At 38.1% G+C, this 24649-nt stretch overlaps 1 protein-coding gene across 7 annotated transcripts in view; it reads right to left on the bottom strand.

The window, feature by feature from the left end:
- Window positions 1–24649, bottom strand: part of MAST4 (microtubule associated serine/threonine kinase family member 4) — a 291542-nt gene that overhangs the window by 48458 nt on the left and 218435 nt on the right. For 5 of the 7 annotated variants that reach the window (XM_054809945.1, XM_054809951.1, XM_054809946.1 and 2 more), the window contains 7 exons: window positions 17965–18034; window positions 14927–14947; window positions 14257–14335; window positions 8985–9142; window positions 6746–6821; window positions 5166–5375; window positions 2027–2128 (listed from right to left, as the gene is read on the bottom strand). In XM_054809945.1, coding sequence (XP_054665920.1) covers window positions 2027–2128; window positions 5166–5375; window positions 6746–6821; window positions 8985–9142; window positions 14257–14335; window positions 14927–14947; window positions 17965–18034 — 716 coding nt within the window. The remainder of the gene's footprint in view (window positions 1–2026; window positions 2129–5165; window positions 5376–6745; window positions 6822–8984; window positions 9143–14256; window positions 14336–14926; window positions 14948–17964; window positions 18035–24649) is intronic. The other 2 variants (XM_054809947.1, XM_054809950.1) reach the window with 1 other exon arrangement.

Below are 24649 nucleotides of genomic sequence, written 5' to 3'. Positions count from 1 at the left end.
TGGAGTAGGCATAACACCTTCTTGCATGATAAATGTATTGTTTTGTGACGGTATGCCTAAATTTGTCCAAGCTAGCTGCCTCTGTAGAAATCTACTGTGCAGAATTGTTAAGATTCCAGCTTAAATCTCCTAAAGATCCCATGTGAACTAAGAATGCTTTAAGGAAGCTGTGCTGTCTTTTTCTGCAATTGCTTCTCTGAAACTCTCAACTAAGAGATACAATCATCTCCTGGCCTCACAACACTGGCCCTTCCACTCACATCAGGAGGCCCAGCAAACGCAGGGATACAGGATGCACTACAGCTGTACTTGAAGTGTGATAAGGCAGAGCAAGTAGCCTAGGACAAAATCCCAGGGGCAGAAACTGGGAACTAAGTGAATGGAGATTTGGAATAAGTAAGCTATAAAACATAGCATTTAGGGAAAATGAACTAATGGGCAAATAGGTCACCGGGGGAGAACCTGAATTAAAAAACTAAAAGACAAGGATGAAGCTGGGGACAGGGGTAGGTGGGAAAGAGCCAGCAAACATGGAAAAGCAGGACAAAGCATCATAAAGAAGCCTTGGTCCATCAGCCTGCAGAATGTATTTAAGGAAATTTTTTAATGTGTGATGAGAGAGAAGGATGCAGACCACATGGAAAACAAGACATCATATGAGAAACTGGGTGAAGAGGTGGAGAAAGATTATGTGAACCCTGGGTATGAAGCAGGGAAGATCACACTAGATACAGAATGAGCATTTCAGGGTTCAGGGTGAAAGATTAATGCAAGCTTGGATTCAATGGCAGAGTCAGGACATGGTAAGACATCCTCTCCTCTAAAGCCTGCCTTTTTTTTCTAAACATCTCTTTGATGCTGATTCAGAGCACATACTTTATTTTAGATTCCTTCCGAATTGCAAATCATGAACAAACAGCAACTGGGAACACTGAAACATGGTGTTTCCAAAACAAAACAGAGGCAGCTCCCAAAATGCCCATGGCTGAATGAGCCAGGTTGTGGATTAACTGTGCCACAGATGAAGAGACAGAGCACAGAGCCAAAATCAGGTTGGAAAGACTTACTAGCTCAGATGCGGTGCCATGCAAATGCAGTTATGACACTTTCAGGCATGACTTGAGTCTAGCAGCAGGTTAGTGGCTCCCATATAAGCCTTGCCAGCCTCAAATAGCTGTATGCAGCATCAACACTGATACTGGTATTGGCAAGCAGAGTGGCTCAACAAAGTCAGCTCAGGCTGCCTGCCAGGCCTGTTGGACTCAGACTGGCTCTTGCATGGTATTTGGGTGTCTACACCATCCTCCTGAGTACACTGTGTTCTGCAAGCGTTTATTAGTTCCACGGAACAACTGAAGCACACTGGCTCTGTGTGTAGGAGCAACTTCCCGCACCTGAGCCATCCCACCTCCCACAGCATGGGCAGGCAAAGCAGAAACACAGCCACATGGCCTTGTGCAAGCTAACCCAGTCTGGCAACATCAGTGCTATGCTCATGCGTAAATAAATTAACTGTTCTGCTCCTTCTGGTCTCCACTATAACTCTGACTGTATATTCAGATAGCCTAATCCCTCCGCTGCTGTTCCCCCCCGATCAGGTACTGCAGAGCTGACTGCCAGCTGCTTATAGCTCTGGCAGCTGTTGAGTGAAACAAAATTATGAAACTTTTAAGAAGAACAACAACAGGAAAACCACCAAGCAATTATGATTCTGGAACAGTCTTTCCAAGGAATAGCAAAGTCTAACAAAACAACAGAAAACCCCAACTGGTTTCTAACTGGTGCTTTCTCAACTGATGAAAGAGATTCTATAACATAGTACTTGCAATAGCAGGGAACCGAAAACAACTGCAGGAGGTCCCTGCCAGTCCCATGTTCCTGAAATAAAAGCAGAAAGGATCCCACCAAGAATGAAGCCCTACCTCATTGTTCGACATGTATCATAAAATGATTGTAAAGGGCCTTGAATACTAAGCCAGAAACCTTCCCACGCTAACAAGTGAAAAACCTACAGTAAGCACCTTACCAGGCATTCCAGTAAGCGAGCAGGACGAGCAATAACTATCAGGATTTTTCGGACAAGTTGCTTAATAAATGCCATTTCTCTGCTCTCTGATCGCTCCTGAGCCTAAAAGATAAAAATAACATGATAATAAACCAAATGGCATTCGATGCACTACTCAGGAAAGTATATATGGTATTTGAGACACCTTTAAGGGTTTGAAGCATGTACTTGAGACAAACAGCATGTCAATTTCAAGATGCCAGCAGAAATAACAAGAATTTGAGCAATGCTGTAACCTCAAATTGAATTCCATTTGTACAATTCTAACACTGCAACGACAAAATAGAAGTGCCTACAATGGATATAATACCTACTTTTTTTTCCCTTTTTTTAAACTTACACAGTATTATTATCATCAGTTTTGCAAAAGGAACTACATTTCAATACAATATACATCTCTACATGTACAGCTGTGTCTCAATTTGTTAATAATTTTAGGACAAATTGAAAACTGACCTAAGTAATATTATTAAACATAAGCAACATCCATGCCAAATTGATACTGATTTCCTATGGTCGCATGTCATGCTAAAAATGACAGTAACATACATATACATAAAATAAAATAAATAAAACTACACTTGCAGAGAGGCTCCATATAAAGGTACACATAAAAAGGAAGACAATGAAAAGTTGAGTTCTGCAAGGATTACAACAAAGGGGGGAAATACTATAAAAGAATACATACAGAAAAAATACTTGTAGAACATTTGATAACATTTGCACAACAGTCTGATCCGCATTTCAAATTTCTTTCAAATGTTCCCCTCTAAGAACAAATTCTATAATTTAAGGATGCTAATGAATGCAAAGAAATCGTATCATTCTCCTTCTGATTAAAATACATGAAAAGCCTTTGACTCAAATATCAAAGTCTTTTTTTATTCTGAGTAGTAGAAACAGTAGATTTAAGTTTTTCATCATCTCTTGCTTATTCGAAACCACAAAGAAAATTAAGAAACTAACATTTAAAAAGTGACTAATATGGACAAATAACTACTTCTCATCTGTATTTTTTTTAAGTTAAAAAAAGACTATGAAAATAGGAAGCTATGTATCATTCTTAATATAAGCACTACCATTTTAAAAAACAGCAAACACCTGAGAAATAATCTGTGAAGTTTAAAGAAGGTAAAAAGAAAAAGGTACCAATACCATCTTGCACTCTGCAATAGGTTTCAGAAGAACCTTAATTGGACACAAGCATTTGTGTTCCGCACACTATCAACCAAGTCCAAAAAAACCCCCACTTTTGTAAACAAAACACCTGCCTACTTTAATCACCAGAAAAAATTTAAAGCACCTTTGTACAGTTTTGTGAACACTCAGGCGCATATGTGAACAAGGCTCTATATATGTTACACTCAAAAGAGATGAAGCAGGAAAGCATTCGGGTCCACTTGACCTTGACCTTAGAATTATAAAAATGTTGGCTGAACAAAGCTGCTCAAACCTCAAGGAGTCTTCCCCTCGTTATGCAAAGTAATCACAACATGCCAAGCAGCAGCAGGAGATGCAGCTTTCCACTGAACATCACAGCTGGGAATTGACAACAAATGAATCGCGTGAATCCAAAGCACAACTGAGTGCCCATAACCGAGATGTGCAAACAGAAAGTTTTCTTACTGTCATAATATGCTACTAACAGGTATTATACAGTTGACTCAAAATTAAGTCTGACTATTTTAAGGTATTATGTTTTTACAGAACAGGAAATTTTTACATAATAAAGGAATAGCATCATAGAACATGACAAAATTAGTGTTTTGGTGTTTTTTTTAATAATGCACTGTTTTTATGCAGATTGGAGAATATCTTGGTAGAGTGGGGTTTTTTAGCAGGTTTTGGGGGGTTGTGTTAAGTGAATGAGTGAACACGTACTCTAAATTCTGTGCAGCCATTTTAAGGGATACATTCTTAACAGTGATTAACAGTGGTAACAGTGGTTCAGTGCATCTTAGCTTAGACATGTTTCCTTGTATTTTGACGTTATCAGTAGCGTAACATAATTCATAGTCAGGTATCTCCAGTGAACTGGCCAACTCTGCCTGCACTTTGGCATCATAAAAATGTGAGTATTCCACAAGAAGGTCACTAGTTCAAATTGCTTTTTGACTAATAAGCAAGCTCTATGCATTTTCTCTGTCTAACAAATAGGATTTCAATAATCCAGAAATAATAATCACCGGTACCTTAAATTTTGCTTTGCTTTATGAAGAGAAAAATTTCAAAATACAATAATTGCAGAAAACCTATTCACTGAAAGAAATTAACAAAAGAACAGCATAGGAAAAAAAATAATCAACTAAAACCTTTAGCAACTGTTCCTGAATTCAAAAGAAAGCAGAAGACATAAATTAAGACGGGCATGGTACCTTAACATCTCAGTTGGAAAATTTCAAGTCAATATCAAATCTGCTAGTCTATCACATTAACTTTGGTTCATAATATGCCATCAAATCCCACACAAACGAGTATATTACATGCTGTACTTATTGTTTTAAAAATGATACTTTCATAAACTTATGACTTATGTCATAGCACATTTTTTTGGTCAAGTTCGGAGTTCTTCTTAATTCATTTAGCCGATTATTCTATGGAAGTTTCGACACTTTTAGAAACGACATTATTTCTGTTAATAAACAGTTTAATTATGAAAGGAATATTATAAATATTTAAATAATTAACTAACTTCTAGCTAATGGAAAGCTAAGGGCTGCTGTCTGCTTTCTCAACACAGCAGGCAATTAGTAGGGTTGATAAAGTGGAAAGTGTGTATGTCTCCTCATTTATCCCCAGTAAATGGAATAGCAAGCCTTCTCATTTAGGGCTTATGCACACACTTCTGTAAGCAATTTATAACTGGCACTGCATGACAAAATGTTGTTTCTGAAATCTTTACAACCCATCTATTCCAGACTAGTACATGAGGATGCCTTATAGTCTTTGTAGTAGTCATTATGTAGACTGAAACTGCTATGAATATCACTTTGGCAATTATTTGAGTGAACGGTCACGATTATTTCAAGATAACAATTCTTAGGCAAGCAGATTTAAACAATTTTTCAAGCAAACATAACCGTAGTCTCATGGTTCATACCTCCTGCAGCAATTTGTCTAATTTCTGCTGTAATTCAAGGAAGTATCGTGATGTGATGAGGCCCTGGCGGGATTTATCCAAACAATCTCGAGCCAGTTCTGTGATCTGATGGTGGGTAAAACTGAGCACTCCATCTGCCAGTGGAAGGACGTTATATGAAGAATGATTTGTTATAATGTCCCGAAGCCTCTCCTCCATCTGAGCTGTGGCCTATAGACAAATAGATACACAATACATTAAATCTGCTTTACATTAAATGAACAGCCTCAAAGCTTATTTCTCATTCTGCAACATTTCTTTACTGCCTAAGAAGTTACCTAGCTGGCATGCATGAAATGACTGAAACAAAAAGGCAAGCACAGAAAGGCAAAGTGTCAGTTTCCCCACATTACCAGTCCAGAGAAGCAACAGCCTTACTTGTTCTACTACGCAGATCCTCCCCTTTGCCTGCCACTAGTGATTAACTGTGCACTAATCTTGTGACAATCACTAAACAGGACTAAAGGAACACTCATGACTGTAAAACTTTAAGTCCAAGTCAAAACAATAAAAAAAAAAGAAAGAGAACATCTGTGGGTCTACTCCATTCTGCTAAACCTGTAAATACTACAGACCAGAATATCTTCCTTCCATTCATACTGGCTATACCATGAAAATATCTCACTGGGCATAGTTTGAACAAACAACAACTGATTAAAAACACTAGAGGCTCACAGGTCCTGCCAGATGTGTCTGCAAGTTGCTAGATGTGTCTGTTTTACAGAACCAACAGTCTGGTTCTCAGAAAACTGCAGGTGCTTAAAAAAACCTAAAAGATATTTTTATTATTAAAAAATAATCCCACATCCCTTAGCTCATATCTCAAACACTGAAATGAGTGGGTGGTTCCACACTTCAGATTGCTCAATCGCTCTGCAAATCCTGACAAAAGTCTCTTTGTATTTCTAGGAAGAAATTTCTATTTTTAGGCACTTTTTTGAACACTATCAGCTTTACCTTATTTTATTTTACAGGTGTCATCAAAATCCTAGGAGCAACTGAGAGCACAGTGCTCTGAGCTACATACCTGCACTCATTTGTGTCTCAGACCTCTGGACACAACAGCAACGTGTCCTCATTTGGTACCTCATAGTCAAACGCCCACAACTGTGTAGTGATCTTCACAATTAAAATAAGCATATAATGAGTGTTTAGGAAAAGGAAGGAATTTGCAGGTGTATCAGCAGATGCTGCACAAGACTTAGCAATAGAAACTACTTTTGGTTTACTAATTCAGTATACATTTGCTCCAAGTACACACCATCTATTGAAATTGAATGTACCATCAGTTTCCAATCAGCAGAATATATTACCAGCATGATTCATTTCAAAACCAGTTCAGCAGCTTTGCCAAATGAATGTCCAGTTCTCAGCAGGGATTTTCTTTATTGTGATTTTATCTTTGTAATAAGAGCTTGGTGATGCTTTATGAAAGCCATTACAGGGTTGGATCATTAGTGCCCGTAACAAAAACACCACTTACTTAAAACCTATGTAGCCTATCAATTTAGATACTGAGTATCTTAAATACAATTCATTACCTTTGGGAACCTTTCTTTGTAGACATGGTTCATCATAATTATTTCATTGTCACAGCAGGCAGGAGAACGTCCAGGGCTGCAAGCAAAGCAAATTATCCCTTTAAACTTGTCTCAGCATGAACTACAATTAGTTATTATATTTTTGTACAGTTTACTTGCAACAAAGAGGCTTCAACATAGGCTTCACTGGAAAGGTACATTCTCTCATCAGTGGTACACCTGGTTCCTTTCTGCTGTTCCTGACCAGGCCCCAAAGATTATTTTACATTCTTGACATCTAACTGCTAACTATGTTATTTTCTTAATTTGTAACAACACTTCAGGCAGTTTTGCAACACTTTGAACATCACATTTTTCTCAGAAGGGCAACAGAGATATATTTACCTGTTAATTATGGCTATACCTGCCCCTTTGAAGGTTACATACAATCAAAATAGCAAGACCTGACCAAGAACTGTTAGCTGCAAGTGAAAAAGTTAGCAAGAATGAGGTTTTTTTCTTTATTTAAGCAGATCATTAAAAAAAATCAAAACAATTCTTTCAATCTGACCAACAGATAAAGGCAGCAACTTCCTACAAATAATGCCATACATATGCATGAGTTCCATCAATGCTGAGGCACTGTGCCTAGTAAGAAAAGCACGAGACTTGCAGGAAAACAATCCGTAAGAGGTACCCATGGCCTTGGCTAAGCTACACAACTGCTTTTTGCCATCATGAGCCTCATTGTCCATTATAAACTCCTGTGAAAAAACTTCATCTGATTTTCCTGGGTTGGTGACACTGGCCCATCCAGTCTGGTCTAAAAGATGTGGAGTAGGAAAAACCCCCACAAAGGGGATACTATCCTGTAGGAGTGACTTTATCATAACATGTACATAGGGGTTTCTTGCATGAGCAGAACAACAGGGTTTTGGCTTTCTAAAAGGGCAAAAATGAACACTAAAATCTGTCACAAGGTATCACAATGGTGGGTCCTTTAACTAATAACAGACAATCTGTTACAGCCAGCCACAGGCAAATCCACTGAGGACAAGGTAGGTACATAATTTCATCACAACACTTGTGCAGCATAATCCCCTTTCTGAAAATACTTGGCTCTTGTTTTTTGGAACATTTGTACATATTCTGTGAGATCAAATGGGAGATTTTAATTTTTTAAATGTTAAAAGCATAACAGAAATTGAAAAAAAATTAGAGATGTGGCAATAAATACAATACAGTTTCAACCTGTAATCTTCTAATGAAGAAAAGGGATCTTTTTTTTAGTAATCATTGTGCAGTTTCATGTAGGTAGCAACTACATTTGTCACAACAGTCTACACAGATTTTAGAATAAAATATTCAAAAAGCAGAGTTAAAATATATTGCAGTAAAAAACTCAATCATTAAGATTTGTATACCTCTGAAACTATTTTTAAACTTTTGAAAGGATCAATACAATTAGAAATATACTTCTTCCTATTTTTCTCCTCCAGTTACAGAATCATTGAATGGCAGGGGTTGGAAGGCACATCTGGAAGTCATCTGTCCACCCCACCTTGCTAGAGCTGGATCACCTAGACCAGGTCGCATAGGATCACGTGCAGGTGAGTTTTGAATAGCTCCAGAGAAAGAGACTCCACAACCTCTCCGGGCAGCCTGTTCAAGTGTTCTGTTCTTGAAAACTTACCCATAAAATTAATCTGCATTTCCCAAACCTAAACTATCCTGATAGTTTAGAACTGATCTTGGATAAAACACATCTTACACAAACAGCCACTGCAAATGAAATGCAGAGTCTTAGTCTTTGTGAAACAAGAAACTGAAGTTCACCTTGGTTAAAGAAAATGAGTGCATACCACCCCTGCCCACCCATTCATTCTTTATCACTTTTCTTTCCAGATAGTCCTAGGATATGAGTTTTGCAAATAAAGACTGTATTCTGTGAACAGTTTGATCTCTGGAAGAGACCAGTGCTACAGTCAGATCAATGACGACTGGCTCATCAAGCCAGTTCATGTAGGTTAGTTGCCTTCATTAAGGCCACGCTTACAAAGTTAACCTCTTAAGTAAGCCATGATCAAAATCAGGAGCAAGAATTTAAAAGGACTATTTGTAATTCAGCTTAAGTTGCGTATTTCTTGTGTTATACTTCAGCAATTTCAAAAACAGTGAATGCCCTCAGTGTATAAAACTATGATGCTCCAGAATACGTGAATTTAGATCCAACCCCCTATTTCCAGGTAGACAAACTCACCTGAGACTTCGTGACCGAGGGCGCATTGCAGTGGTCCTGCACCTGTTATCACTGGCAATACTCTCAGTGGTACAGAAATGTTTAGACAAGAAGTGTAGTTCATCAGGTGTCGGTTGGTATGGTAACTGGTGTAGCTTCTCTTGGGATGAGCAGGATGACTACAAGAGCAGAACAGAACACAAGCTTCTATCAGAGTGAAAAATCATTTTCAAGACCATATTCAGTGCTCATGAATAAAGCCGTTTAGTTTAAAAATTATAGTTACTGCTTCCCATGCCTGACTACCAATTTAAAGAAGCAAATAATTAGTCTGAACTTAATGAGTTAAATATACAATAAGTATAAAAAAAACTACTTCAGGCCCAGAAGAAAGAGCTGTTGCATGCAAAAGTTCAAATTTCCTCTAAGGTAAAGATGACATCTAATGTCAGTAACACACATCAATATGTAAGAATAGTTAAAACGGGGTCTGCTGAAAATTAGTTATTTGAGTAGGACAGTGTAAGCATGATAACCATAGAGTACAACTTATTGTCACAACACAAATTGTAAGTCTACATAATGAAGGTACTTCATTAACCATATTTAAGACATTAATGAGGCTCCTTAAAATAAAATTAACTATAATGTAAATTCTTACAGAAAAAAAATCATATGCTATTTTCTTACAAAAGCCTGCACATTCAAAATGAAGTTAAAGAACTTAATACATCTATCAACACAGGTTCTAGGCTGACAAAAGTGAAAGGGATTACACTCAAACCATCCACTTAGTATAAAACTGAAAGATACAGACAGGTATGAAACTGGAAGTGCTACCACAATAACTAGCATTGCAAAATTGCTTGTATAAAGCCATACATAAAGCAGTATAAAGACTACATAAAGCAGTGCAGATGATCGTACTATCATATTTTACTGTCTTTTATGCAGCGTGGCTAGCTATCTGAGCCACATAAATGTTTGGAGGTAGAGCTTTGAAACCTGAGCCTGGATTTCATGTAAAGAACATGTACATAGTTCAATGCATTAACAAATAGCCCTGCTAATCCGGACTGACTAGTGTGGACAGAGAAATGCTCTACTGTTTCTGGTACCAAGACTAGTTTCCAAGACAGCTCATTCACAAATATCCTTGTATGACTGCAACAAAGCTGCTTGGTACTACGCAGACAATCCCTTTATTTTACCTGTGGAGGGGAAGAAGTCCAAAAACTTGTACATCTTTCTGGAGCTCTTCAGTCTCCAGCAGGCTTTTTCAAGAAAATGAGTTTCTTCTACATGTTAATCTTCATGTGCACGTTATTGTTCTTATCTGTCTTCTCATATAGGACACGAAGGCTCCTGCCTGGCTGCTCTTTTATTGGAGGCCAACACACTAAGAGCCTCTTTGCTGTATCACATCCTTAGTGAGGGCTATCAATAAATTTTCGTACTGTACAAACACTACATCGCTAAGGTCAACAGGTAATATCCAGGCTGGTAAGCACAGAAACTAGACAGTCTATAATTTCCTGGCAACTTGTGTGGTAAAGGCTGAACATATCCTAATTCCTAGGAACTCAAGAAAGGATTACTTATGACACTAGATCTCATGAAGTCATCTCTTGAAAGCAAAAAAGAAGAAACCCCACTGCCAGGAAAGGTTAATTTGTACAGAACTGGTCTATGTGGGAAGGCTGCATCACATCAGAACAAGTTAAAGTTACCAAGATTGCATTACCTTGCTTTGCTGCAGGCTAAGAAGCATGCACAACAAGAATTTACCACAGTAAATGATAGGTAGTAACTTGTTGAGTCACAGTAACTCATTTATGAAATTCAGCCTTAGCACACCACCATGCATAATTCAGCACACAGCATAGACAAGTTCTTTCTTATCTCACACTATGGCAGCTAGCTGCAGTTAACCTCATGGCATTTTTCCTACAGCCATGCTCCATAAGGTACAAGCTACTCTAGCACAGGGAAATTTCACTAAAACAGACCGCCACAGATGGCTATTTCTATAAAATCAATCTCTACCTCCTCAGCTTCAGGGGAGTCTGGGAAGATGAGGAGGACAATAACCCATATCAGACTCTTCCTCATATATGGTGTCACAGAGTCTAGATAACAGAATTGAAGTGAGAATCCTCCTTTCGCTAACTACTCTTAGTTGTATCGGGACCATCACAGGCACAGAGTGTGTCTTCTTGGAGGTCTGAACTCTGATCTCTGTACAAATCCAAATTCTCACAGAAAAACTCTTAAAAAAAAATTAGATATCCTGGCATTCTAGAACAGCTGGTCCAAAAATCATGTAAGTTTTAACATATTTTTAATATGCACCACCACAGTGCATCATGGCAATGCAAATTCTTCTTCCAACAGAGAAAGACAATTTTGCAGCCAATACCAGCTAATGTAACACCAAGTCTCTTTCCTCATCTCCTTACCGTATTTCCCCACCCAAATAAGCTTCCAAGAATATAATCTACTGGCAAAAATAGGCAACTGAGTATTCTCTCACTTTATCATTTTTATAGGCTTGCTCTCCTGGAAGACACACAATCATCTCAACCACGTGTCATAACTGGCAAGACCTGATCCAACTTCACTAAAATACGACACATCAGGAGTTTCTTTTCAATCAAACAATCTTAGCAGGAGATATTTTCATTTAATTTCAACTTTGTTGTGAGAACTGGTATATGTGGTACTTGCACCACTTCTAAACCCATGAGCTTCCTTTAAATTGGTAATTTCATCAATGCCTTCATTTTCAATATTAAAAAAGGGAAACCAGGGTAAAAAGAAATGGTGAGCTACACTCACCTGAGCATAATCGTGATTACCACAGACCCTTCTGGCCCTGCTTTCTCTTCCAGCTGCTTGTAAAGATCAAAGTTGTGCTCTATTGTGATGTGTAAAAACTCTTTCTGGTCTCCAGTTGATATATCTGGATTAATGTGAATCTTATTTATCCAGCATTGAAAAGGGAGTGTTCTGTATGTACACTTAGGCTACTGGTGTGTGAAGTGGTCTCTCATTGCCCCTAAGAATTTTTTAAGCATATGAAGGAGGAGGTTGCACAGTGCTAGCTGTTTGAGATTCTGAAAAAGTACATGAAACGAATTAGATGGACACACTTCCAGTTTTCATTTTCTGATTCACATATATCACCCAGTAGGTAAAAAAAGAAAGTGGAAAGCATCTCTACGAAGAAGCAAAGAAATAGTGTCTAGATTTAAAATTTAGAGCTTGTCCCAGTGCTTTTGTAGGGCTCATCAGCAGTAGAGGATTCTTGTGCACAACTAACCATAAGAAATATATGGCATGACTTCTCTACTGAAGGTTTCTTCAACAAAATTCAAAATCATTTATTGGAAAAACAGGTTTCTTTCCACTAGTCAGAAACAGTTTGTTTAATGCAAGGGAAGACTATTTTAATATTTATATGATGTGGTCCAGTCAGGAAATGGTGGACTTGGCATTCTTAGGTTAACGGTTGGACTTGATGATCTTAAAGGTCTTTTCCAACTAAAATTACTCTAAAATGAATCTATTATAGAAGTTAAGATATCTAAGTCCAGAAATAACAGTGCTGCATTTTTTTATAAGAAATGCAAAAATGATACAGAACTGCTCCACATTCCAGCATGCATACAGTAGTTAGTAAACTTAAGTGGGAAAGAAGTATATGAACTAGAATTGCCATTTAAAAATTGAAGATGTCAGAGAAAAAGCATATGAGTAGGGACTGAAAATTAAAACTGTGTTCTGATATGTTTCTGACACATCTTTTCATTTCCTTTCTAGCACAAGCTTGTTTCTTGTAACGATGGGGTTGCTATGACAATTACTTATTATCTGACATAACATCCTTTATATCAATATATTTTAAGTGAAGAGCACAGCATATTTGATCTAGCTCCAAAGAGAGGTGCACAAACATGCACTATGGAAAATGGTTAGGGAATTAATGTGAAACCAAGCAATTTGCTTGGCAAAACCAAGATCTACACGGAAAAGAAAGCAGAGGTCAAACATCAGTGCTGCTGAGGAACAGTTCTTAAGATACACAAAATCACTCAACCTGGTTTGAAGTCAGCAAGAATTGACTTCACTTTCCAGAAGCCTTTGTAGACAAAAAATAAAATAAGAGTCGATCATAACATAAAATGGTCACGTTTCATCAGTGTACAGGAAGTGGAACTCAACTATTTCACAACAGAAACAGAACACACCCAGGGGAAGAGAAAGCTTACTTAAAGTGTAAAAGAAATATTTTTTTAAAATCAGGTATCAGGTGTCCAGTAATACATGTAATTCATAAAACAGTACTTTTGTTAATGATACAACCCTAGAGGTAAAGAACAAGGCTAAAGGTACAAAACAATTTTTGAAGAGTCATAACTGGATCTACAAGGACCAACCTTTACTGCAGAAGATGTAATGTAACTGTCAACATGCCAACTACTTGCTATTTCCAAAGCAGACTTCTTCCACAGCTCTATCTCCCCGGTCTTTCAGGTGTGACTATCCAACAGACAGCTTAGTTCCAGGTTGTAACACGACCCAGTACTTCCTCTCCAGTATAGAGGTGTGCAAGACGTGCAAACATACAGATTCATACTTCTCCCACTGCCTAGCTCCTAAGTATTGAAGCAGGATCTCATGCACTGCCATGTACATGCATGATAGGGGGGCTGATAGAAGATCACATCAAAAGGACTGCTCTAACAGGTAAAAATTAACAAATTAGACTTATATTTATCTTATTATGTATCCCAAAGGATTCTTCTATTCTAATTATGGGCATCTAAAATACTAAATATCTAACCTATTACCATGCAGCAACATCACGCTACTGCCAAAGACGACGACAGGCAAATGCGTGATTCATCCCATCTTAAGATAGTAGTTTAAACTAGGATGGATGAATCATATCACAGAGTGGTTTCTCTTTCTTTTTTGTTATCAAGGCAACTTCACTTAAGAATTGATTCCTAACTACCATATGGTTAAAATAAGACACTATTTCTCCCATCTGCTGCCTCACAGATCAAAAGGGCGTAGTTAAACACTACTACTCAATGCCAGAAAACATCTCTAAGCAAAGCACACATTGCCTGAAGTTTTTGTCTATTCCAGTTTTGTATCCCATATTAATTCAAAGTCTATCAACAGTACCATAACCTACATTGCCTTCTCCTAAGAGAAGAAAGCTACATTTGAGAAGATACAGCATGTAACAGAAATCTATCAGCACAGCAAAGTGGATACTTACAGAGACAGTTGAGCTGGGTGTATTTGTACCATAGCCTGAAGAAGGGAGAGAAGCCAAAGACCAGCGGCGACCATCAGTCCTGTTGTGAAACCAAGGTTAGTCAAATGAACACTGCAGTATCCTAATACAGAAACATCTGTTGGAAGTATTACTGTGTAAAACCGCATTCCAAAAGCATGATACAAGCAAGGTTTTTAATAAAGAATAAACTTTAACAGGGGACCACAATAAACAAGCATTCAGCAATGATGACTTAGGCTTATGGATTTTTTTTTTTTTTTTTTTTTGTTACTGTTTTTCTAGTTAAAAATCTGACATGAAACAACAAGAAAGTGAATAAGCAGCTTCACAGAACTGGTGTCTCACTGATACATACAGAAACGGACCATGGGGAGTCTTCACAACTCTCAGGTCTATCAGATGAAAATTAATGAAAAGAAAATTAAAAACTTGTTAAGTGTTAGATATGTAAATCAGGAAAAACAATTTTGCAGCAAAAATCATGCTCATTCAGAATTAGAAAAAAATAAATCATAACCAAACCCAAGTTCTGTCCTTCACTGCTTGAGGTGAGCTACACACAGACAACATGGAACTTGAACATTCAAAGTGACAAACCAAAAAACAACTATGGGAGCTGTGTTTGGATTTTTGAGGAGGTAACATTTACCTGTCATTTCGGTGCCCATGACTGGAGTACAATTGTATCAAATATGTTAAAAAAAGCAAAATAATACATAAATAACAGAACAGGACAAGATTTTATTAACAAACAGTATGATAGTAGGGGAAAGGAGAATTGAAACTTTGTTTTACAGCCAGTACAAAGATCATCTCTCATGTCTGATTTACACAGGAAGTGTAATTCCATAAAGGAGACCTGAAGTTCTGAGTGAAATCAGGAACCTTAAACCTCTTGATGCAGCTTTCCTACCCTTCAAGATAACTGTCTAAAAAACACTTGCTTCTCTCCATTCTAACACCTTATTTCCTACTCCCATTTATCCATCCACAAGCTACAACTCAAGTCTCTGGGACCTTGAATATATACAGTGTGAGAAAAGAAACTACAGTACATAATTAGTGTTAAAATATGAAGAGGACATGTGTTAGAGGGACTGCTGACAGTATAAGACACTGAACTCTGCAAAAACCTTCCTCTTCCTCCATAATTTTTTTTTTTAATTCATTAATACTCCTTCCTTCACCCCTTTCCCCAGGTATGCTTGAGCTACCTCCAGATGAATGAACAATTCCCAAAGGAGTTTTCTCTCCTTTTTGCTTTAGCTGCGCAAGCTAGATATGTTCACAGTTGGAAGAACAAGAACTTGGAAGGTATTTAAACATGGGTGAGACCCATATATATTGTAGCTGTGAGACAGAAAGTAATTCCTTACTGAATAACTCATATTGAATAGGGTTCCTGCATCACACAGCAATTCTCACACAGAAGGACCACCAAGTGTGGGGATGGAATACCACGGAAAGTTAGCTGGGAAGCAAACGTGGAAGAATAGGAGACATCCATAAGGGAAGAAGGGAGAAAAGGGTAGCAAGCTCCTACAGCATTTTCCTCGGACTGTTGTACACCACTTGTCCCTGCCCTACAGTGCGTTCCTATCTGCCTCCCAGCAGCTTGGGAAAGCAGGGCCTGTCACCTACCCATGGGCTGGTAGATGCTGGACTTGTACGTACCAGCAGAAGAAGCCCAAGTGGTGGCTACCAGAGGCACAGACATTGATTATCTCTCCAGATGTGGGCAGATGAAGATGGGAAGAGGGGCCTGAGGAAGGCTGGCAGCATGGCAGAGGGCCACCTTCCTTTCCCACAGGAGCCTTGCAAACCATTTCCTTTGCCTTTCCCTCCCCTCCTCACACTTCCCCAGCTTTTTTTGGCATCCCCACTGACTGGGAGCAGTGGATGGAAAAGGAATGCCCATACACCTCCATCACCTCGCCTCTGCTTCTTCAATCTGCTCTATCACACACACACTGTCCTTCCCTTCCTCTGTATTGTCACTAAATTCACAAAACATAACAGAAAAGGCATAAAGCTAGAAGTCTGAGAACTGCTTTCATTAATCACAGGTCATTTTAATACCAACATGGATCCTATCACAGGTTATATGAAGACAACCACAACACACATACCACATGCATAAGAAAATTTTACATTAATGTTGTCTTAAACTTAAGTGTCGTTAAGCATTTTCATTATAAACATAGATCGAAAATCAGTTTCCATAGAAAACTGCTCTAAAGAAGTTTCCTGAATCCCACTGAAGTGGCAAAATATTTTGAAATCACAGAAACTTCTTGTGTTAGCATTCTTTTAATTAAAGAACTTATTTAAAGCCCAATACAGGGCTGGTCAAAATCAAAATGAAACACTGGTAAACAAATTAGTTTTTTCCTCCTGAATTTTAAGGTTTGCAAAAACATAATGATTTAAACTCTGTTGATTACGGGTGGGAAAGGAAAACTAATTCCTGCCCACTGCATTTCTACGTAATGCTTGGACTTTCACATCTGCTTTTTCCATTATAAGCTATTTGTGGTTTTAATGAATCTTTCTAAAAATATGCTCACAAACAAATGTAATCTATGAAGAGATAGCTTTCCTTTTTTTAAAGATACAATCAAGAGGAAGTAGATTCAAAAGAAATACTCAACTTTAATGGGTTGATTAAAAAAAGTGACATCATATGCTATTAAAAAGATTGATAAGATCTGTCACAGATGAATTATTCAGATAAAAGGAATACATGGGTTGTCTCTCCTCTGAAGCTTTTAAAGAGTTAAGCCATTTCCTTGCACTTAATTTTGAGAGCTTGTGCATGCTACTTTACTGAACTCCCAAACTAAAGGAAGTAAAACTATAGCAGCAAATGCTGTCTCATTGCAAATGCAAGTTACATGCCTGGCACTGCTTAATGACAAAGAAAGTCACAGCATTCCGATTTCCTTTTTTTGTGGATATACTCTTGGGTCAACATGTAAACTCTGACTATCCTCCCAGGCTTAGAGTTAATGAACATATTATTTGAGGTAGGCTGACAAGGTGTTAAGTGATAGGGAACCACACTGGCACGAACAGGCAGTCTCCCATGAAATGCTATCAGCTTTGGTTACAGTTCATTTAAGAATAATTTACTTCATATATCACTTCAAATTCACTTTAGATCTTCAAAATTCTACCAGCATTAATTAATCATCACAATACTCCTATGGCAGAGCTGACTATCTCAGTGGTACAGATAGTAAAACAGGTCAAGGTCAGGTATTAAAGTTATGGTGATGGTATTGCTGCTGCCATTAAAATCAGGCCCTGAACTCAGGGCCCCTGTAACAGTGCTCTTATAAGCGATGCACTTCTTACATTGTTAAGAAAAGAAGTAAGAAAAAACCTAGATGTAGCTTAAAATTTCCCTATATCTCAATGGATGAGGAGATAGTGTCTGAATTAGATCCATTACAATTAAGTCATTATTTTTTTTTTTTAATTCAAAAAGGTATGATTGCATTGTATCAATCATCCAGTACGACATTGTTGCAACTGAGGTTTAGGAGAGTTTACATAAATGACATAACACTTGTCATTCTAAGTGATAGACTTGACGGATGTATTCGCAATCATCTTCTAACATCTGGGTTCAACAACATTTCCTCTATGCAAAATGCATGCTGCATGCTACAAACAACCTCTTACCTTCGTGCAAAAGAAAAGTGGGCTGAGGCACTGGGAGAGAAATTCCTAGGGCTATCTTGAGGACTGTTTCCTGTTGGGGGGATACACAAACATTATTAGGTTAAAAAAAAACCCAAACAAACCACTAAAAAAAACATTCAGACATACTAATCCAAGCATTTCCAGGCAGGTTAGAAACTAATTTCAGAATTTATTCTCTCACAGCCTCTGAAAAAATAAACTCTGAAATAGAAATTTAGTTCAACTCATATTTCATTTATATTTCATTTTCACTTATTGGATTTTATAACTCATAGAAAACCCTCTATTTAGCCCTGTAATTTGAGAATTCTCAAATTAATTTGAGAATTAAAGTTTAAAAAAAACCCAAACAGTAATACTAGCTTCAAAGAAACATTTTTAATGTGAGAAACAAAGTGTTTTTTTTTTTAAATCAAAAGTGTTTTTTTTAAGTCACACAAAACACTTGAAAGAAAAATCATGATCAGCATGATTTAGCCCTTACACAGTCTCTACAGCATTTCCACAGCAGCTTTACTGTGATTTTTTTATCCCCCCCCCAAAAAAAAGAAGCAAGCAGACAAAACACACCAGACTATTCCCCCCCAGCCTGTTTCTGTTAGACAGAGGCATGGAAAGGCGACCACCCTCTGGGATGAGAAGCAGCAACTACACATTGAACAGGTTGTAACTTTAAGGTCTGTTACTTCTCCATTTTAAAGCACCTGACCTCCTGCTGACCAGCACGAGTGCAGAAAGAAGGCAGCTGCTGAGAGCTGCTCCTGCCACCTCTGCCCCTACCACTAGAAGGGACACAGTATCTGAAGAAGAAAAAAAACAACAAAACCACCGAAAAGCTAAAAGGATTGGCTTTAAAGTAGCACTGGCATACCCCTTAAAGTCAGTATTTCCTTAAATCAGGAACAGACTGCAACAACACCACATTAATGTGTTTGTTGTTGCATTTTAATTTTGGACATAAGCGTCAGATAAAAAAGCTTCCATGTACCCAGTTAGAATCAACATTTAATTTTTGAGGAGAAAATTACCACCTGTGTGTGAAAAGGCCAGTACAAAAAGCAAGTCCTTAAAAAGACTTCAAGTGGCCTTGATTCCTACTCAAATTTTTGAACTAACATTGCATTAATCAGTGATGTCCTTAACAGATCATATTAATGCTACATGAGAAAGCATAATCATGGAGCTGTTCGGTAGCAAATGCAGAGAAACCACACACGCACGCCCTCCACGTTTTTTTTGGCTAGAAGCAGATGCAAGATGCTTTTTAAGCTGTGCTCAAATCACATCTTCACAGCTGCTCTTAGCACAGCCCCAAGAGACAAGGATTCCACTCTGGCTGGCCAATACCTCCAACTTTTTCTTTACCCATTTATCTATCACAGCTGAATTATGTCCTTCTGACATTCCCTCCTCCCCCTCAAGACCCCAGCTTCTTCATTACCCTTCAGACACTTCTGAGGGCCTCGATAATTTCAAGGTGGCAAGGATTTTCATTCCCTGAAGGGGAAGAGGGAAGCAGAGGGAATCTGAAGCCACACATGTGGCACAGATTTCAATCTTTATTTGGGGACCAATACAATTTATTACTGTCCTGCATGAACTGCAAACACCAAATTACTGAGAGCAACAGTCTGTTTAATTTAACAGCTAACTGGATTTCTTTTGCTGCTACCAGAGCTTATTTAATAAAGGTAAGCTAAAAAAAAAAAATAAATCTAACACTGTGCAGAGAAAACATGGTCACAAACTTTAGCTACTGCACTAGAAAAATTAGCTGTAATTTGGACTGTGTCATGGACTTAGATTAAGAGGTAAAAAAAGAGAAAGCCTCAATCTCTGACAGAAAAGCAGTGAATTAGGCTTAACGCAGTGAGATACAAACAGATTTGACAGACAATAATTTGACAAACCAGCATACGGGGGGTTGTAAACAAATTCCTTTCCTCTGATAGCTATTTTAAAGTTATATATAGACATACAGATGTATTTAAACACACAGAGGACACGCCTAACTCTCTATCAGTTAGAACATGTGCGTAAACTTCACATAGAAGCAAAAAACATGGTGCAAGAATGCAGTAATTTTATAGCTATTGCAGTGGATTTGAGGAGACACAATGCTGCAAACTACCTCACTAGAATCAAAAAAGATCACTTCCTTATAGACAAAACCTGAAGAAGTCAAAAAGTCTTACTCAGGAAGAGCATCAGATCCTGTTATTAGGAAAATCAACTTGTAAGGACTATTTCCATTATCAAACAAGCTTTTAAAATAACAATACTAGTAAAGCTGTATACGTAATACCTGCATACTAAATCCTGTGGGTTTATCTAGTCTAAGAACTCAGACAAGCCTGGAAACAGAGAATGAAAAACCAAACACCAAATGACCGGAGAAACAGCTATTGCGATTATGGGTTTGAGGTGTGGTGTTCCAGAAAAGCAAGACAGGTTAGAAGCAGAGTCCGATATATGACCTTCATCCATCACGGCATTTGTCCACCCATCTGCAAGTCAATACCTGGGAGACTTTCAAATAAAAACCAATGCCAGTTAATTCTCTGTCCATATGTGCAGTGCTTGCTTATTAGTCAAATCCTGCTGTTCTTTGGGATCTGCTGGCTGTTGTATGTTTTAGTCCTAGGGTATCTCTATGCTGCTGAGATTACTGTCCATGTTTCTGACCTGGTAAAGTAAACCTGACTGGTGGTCAGGCATCAGGTACATAATTAACTCTAGCATCCTCTGGGAGACACAATGAATGGGCAATCAACATACCAAAACAATACCCCATGACAACACACAGGGTGGCTCATTTTGCAAGCAGCTATTGTTAAGAAAACTATATCGAGACTAATTAAATTGTGATTGTCTTGTAAGTAGCTTCAAGAAGTCCTGTGTCTTTGCCACAGAAGGAACATGTTTTCAATCTTTTAAAGGCATATGTTACAGTCATTTTATATTATTAATGTATTTTTAATAGCTGTCTACTTACAAAATAAAGAATTTCAGATGCAATGACTTTCTGCGAGGAAACAACAGATTAATGATAATTGTTATCTCAAATTCCTGAAGAATCAAAGACAAACCCAGCTTGAAGTCTTGATGTCATTATTTGATAGTCTTTTAAAACGAATCACAGTACATCAAGGACCACAGTAATACAACAGGTCACACTTTTCTCTGTGTCAGTTTGCTGGGTGGTGAAGCCAGGCTGCGAAGTGAACAATACACAAGAAACCATCCACCAACAGTTACAGGTCTGACTTTCATACCTAACAAATGGTGCCAGGCAGCAGAACACACAGCTGGGCAGCAGAATAATTTCTAATACTTCTGCAGGTGCTTTCCACTGAGATCCACTCAGAGCAGAAGAGCTCAAACTATTTCAAAACCTGGATTAATTATGCTTCACACCAAACAACTTTCCCCAGTAACAGCAAAGAAGGTTTGCATGCTCCTTAAATCTGTTTACCAGGATGCTTTGCATGTTCTGGACACTACTTAAAATACTGGCAGTGCCACGTTTTAATGGGATTTATAAAAGTCAGTTGTATCTGCATGAAACTTACCACTTGCACTGTCCTCTCCTGTCTCTAAACTAGTAGAAGATGCTCTGAAATTGCTGTAACAGTTTTACTTAAAAGCAAGATTAAATAAAAAATTTTATTTTAGCAAAACCATTTCTATTATTCTACACGTGCCAACAGTCAGGATAACTGAAATATTTCCTTTCTGTGAATAGTATTTTCTTTTAAAAAACAATATTCAGAACCCTGCTTTAATCTTTAGTTTCCAGCATTCCCCTATTTCACCATGAAAACGCACTAAGGTTTCATTCATTTACAAATCTAGTCCTTCTTTCCCCAAAATCTAGTCAATGCAGACTGTAGCTAAAGCAGAACAGCACAGAAGCTGTATATGAGGGAGATTCATCTTTGCCTCAAACACACTGTAGTAAGCCAGCAGTCATTACCACCTACCTTGGACAAAACCCACAGGATTAAAGTTAAAAATCCACGGAAACTAAATTTGATGCACACACACAAATGCCCCCAATGTGATTCAAAGCCTAACACAACTAAAATATGTGGTACAAAACAGCTTTGTTCATTACTATACTTCAATGTAGCTAGCTAAAGTATGTCTATCAAATGAAATTATCTGGTGCAAACAGTAAGTCCTAATGTAGTGAGAGGAGAATTATCAGCAGTCAGCACTCTAACAGTGTCTACCTAGAAAGGTCTAGGGCAGACCTAAAAAATCCTAGAAAAAGGATTACAAGTGGACCTCCTTGGCCTTAAATTCTGCTTTAGGCAACTGCATTGCGTAACACAATTCACCAATTCAGTGAAACCAACAGGAAAGCTCGTGTTTGTCCCTGCCATACTTAGTGGAAAATTCTTCAGGAATCCTCATGTTTTGGTATTTATGGCCAGCATGTATTTGTCTTCCCATTCCATGAAGAAACCACCACTGACCGATTTAGATGACAATACAGGCTTTCCAGTCTTCCTGTTGCTAAGGTAAGCAAGTAATAGTTTTTCAGTCTTATACAAAAAACTCTCACATTCTATCCTACCAGCCTTTCTCCCCCTGTGATCCCATCTGAACATGTATGACCATAAAAGCACGCAGTATTCCAGATTAAATCTAACTAGGACGTTGTACACTAGCATGAAATCTTCCCAAATTCAATTGAAAATTAATTCTTTATACGTCTTTGGAGATTTGATTTTCAAAGCTACACTAGGCTCGTCCTTGCAAACATCGTCTGATCCAGAAAATGCAGTCAGGTCCTTCCCTAAATTCCTTATAATAGGTGAGTCCACAGCTTACCATAGACATTTCTATTACTGGTCCTCCAGCAAAAATGCTACATGTTGCTATGTAATTTCATGTTTTTTTATTCCAGTCACTTCATTCAGTCACTTCAACAGTTTCCCAATGCTGTTTCATACTGGATGTCTTCCAAATTTACATCAGGTACAGTAATTTTATGCCAATGTCATTTATGAAAAGATCAAAAAGGTTTGACCACAAAACCAAAAACTAAGTATTCTACTGATAACCTCTGCTCTCACTTTATAATATTTCTCATTTTAGCACAACCCTCATCTTCTTCCCTTTAAATAATTTCCTATTTATCTTGTAATTCTCATCCTAGTACCTGTCGTCTTAGTGGCACCACATGAAACGTTTTACTAAAATACAGACAAGTAAGATTTACAGCATTGCTCCTAACAGCTAAATCTTGTTCCTACAGCAGATACAATTAAATAGCACCACATGTGACTATTAATCATTAGAGGTTAGTATCACCCAGAGGAAGCTCCTGTGACTATTGAGGTGGGGACACCTGAATGGCCTGACTTGCTGAGATTATAATCACTCACTTTGCAGGCACGGTGGTGCAGATGACCTGCCTACACAGCAGCAGGCAGGCAGCTGGAAAAGCCCATTAATGACCAGGGCACCAGATGTTGTCCAAGCTGATGGTGCAACCCTTTGATTCCCAGAATTCTGAATGTACCCACAGTTCATGCAAAAATTAAAAGGATCTTTCAGCAGGTTTAATGGCTCCCAGCCCAGATACTAAAGGCAAAGGATGTCCGAACAACTAATCTAAGACAGTTATGAATAATGACAAAGGTTTGAACCCAAAGAAATGACCTGGTATTTTTCCATTTCCATAAGACTTTACATAGTGAATGCTTACATTATTCTTGAAATCTTTTATGATCTTTACATGTACGTATAAGGCACAGTGGAAGACTTCAGCTGCAAACTAAAATCTGACTTTCCACCAATGCTAATTATCTCCACAGGTAGCTCCAGGTCCTGCACAGAGGAAAAGCGCTTTACATGTACTGTATTAGTAATTAATGTATCTAACAGATATTCTGTATCTGCTGTACGTGTTGTCTTTTTCCTATCCCCTTTTTAACCCTTGGTTTCAGATCTTATACCTCTCTGCATTATCAAGCCTACTGCTCCTACTTACTGCTCTAATAACTACTTACTACAGCCCACAAGCCTTCACAGTTGCTGTTGCTTACAAATGAATCTGCCCCTTCTTTGACAGGTGCTACTTGTGTACTATTTGTGCCCTGCACAATATACTTACTCCATCAGCGTGGTGCTGTCTCACTTGTCTCCCCCTCCCATACCACCACATGAATTTGAGAATGACTGAGATGGTAAGGCTAACAATTAATAAACTTTTACGTATTCAGTGTTTGTCCAATTCAGCTTGTATCTCTAAAGATTAACAACATGCTCCTGTGTAGGAATAATCTATTATCTCCAGAGCAAACAAAATTGAGGAGGAGGGGAGAAATTTGCCTCAGACCTCTATATGACTTTCTCTTATGGGGTAATTATCACCATCCTAAACTTGGGCCACTGGTCCTCCTCAAAGAATGTCTATCTAAAGTACGTAAAAGCCAGTGCCTTCAGTTCAGTCTGCATCTGGAAGAAATACAGGATTACGAGGATGAATGTGGGTATAAAATGCACCTCGAAAAATTATGATTATGTTCAAAAAGCTTTTCTTCTAAATAAAGCAATACTGCTCGCATCCAGTCTGTTTTGGCTAACATTATTCCATGTTGTTCCGATAACCTAGTCACAGTCTGAGCTCTTCAGGAGGTCTGAAGCAATG

This window comes from Grus americana, chromosome Z, assembly GCF_028858705.1.
Source record: "Grus americana isolate bGruAme1 chromosome Z, bGruAme1.mat, whole genome shotgun sequence".
Classification (NCBI taxonomy): Eukaryota; Metazoa; Chordata; class Aves; order Gruiformes; family Gruidae; genus Grus; species Grus americana.
The sequence above is the reverse complement of the archived record's forward strand: the minus strand, read 5'-3'. Positions and strand labels throughout refer to the sequence as shown.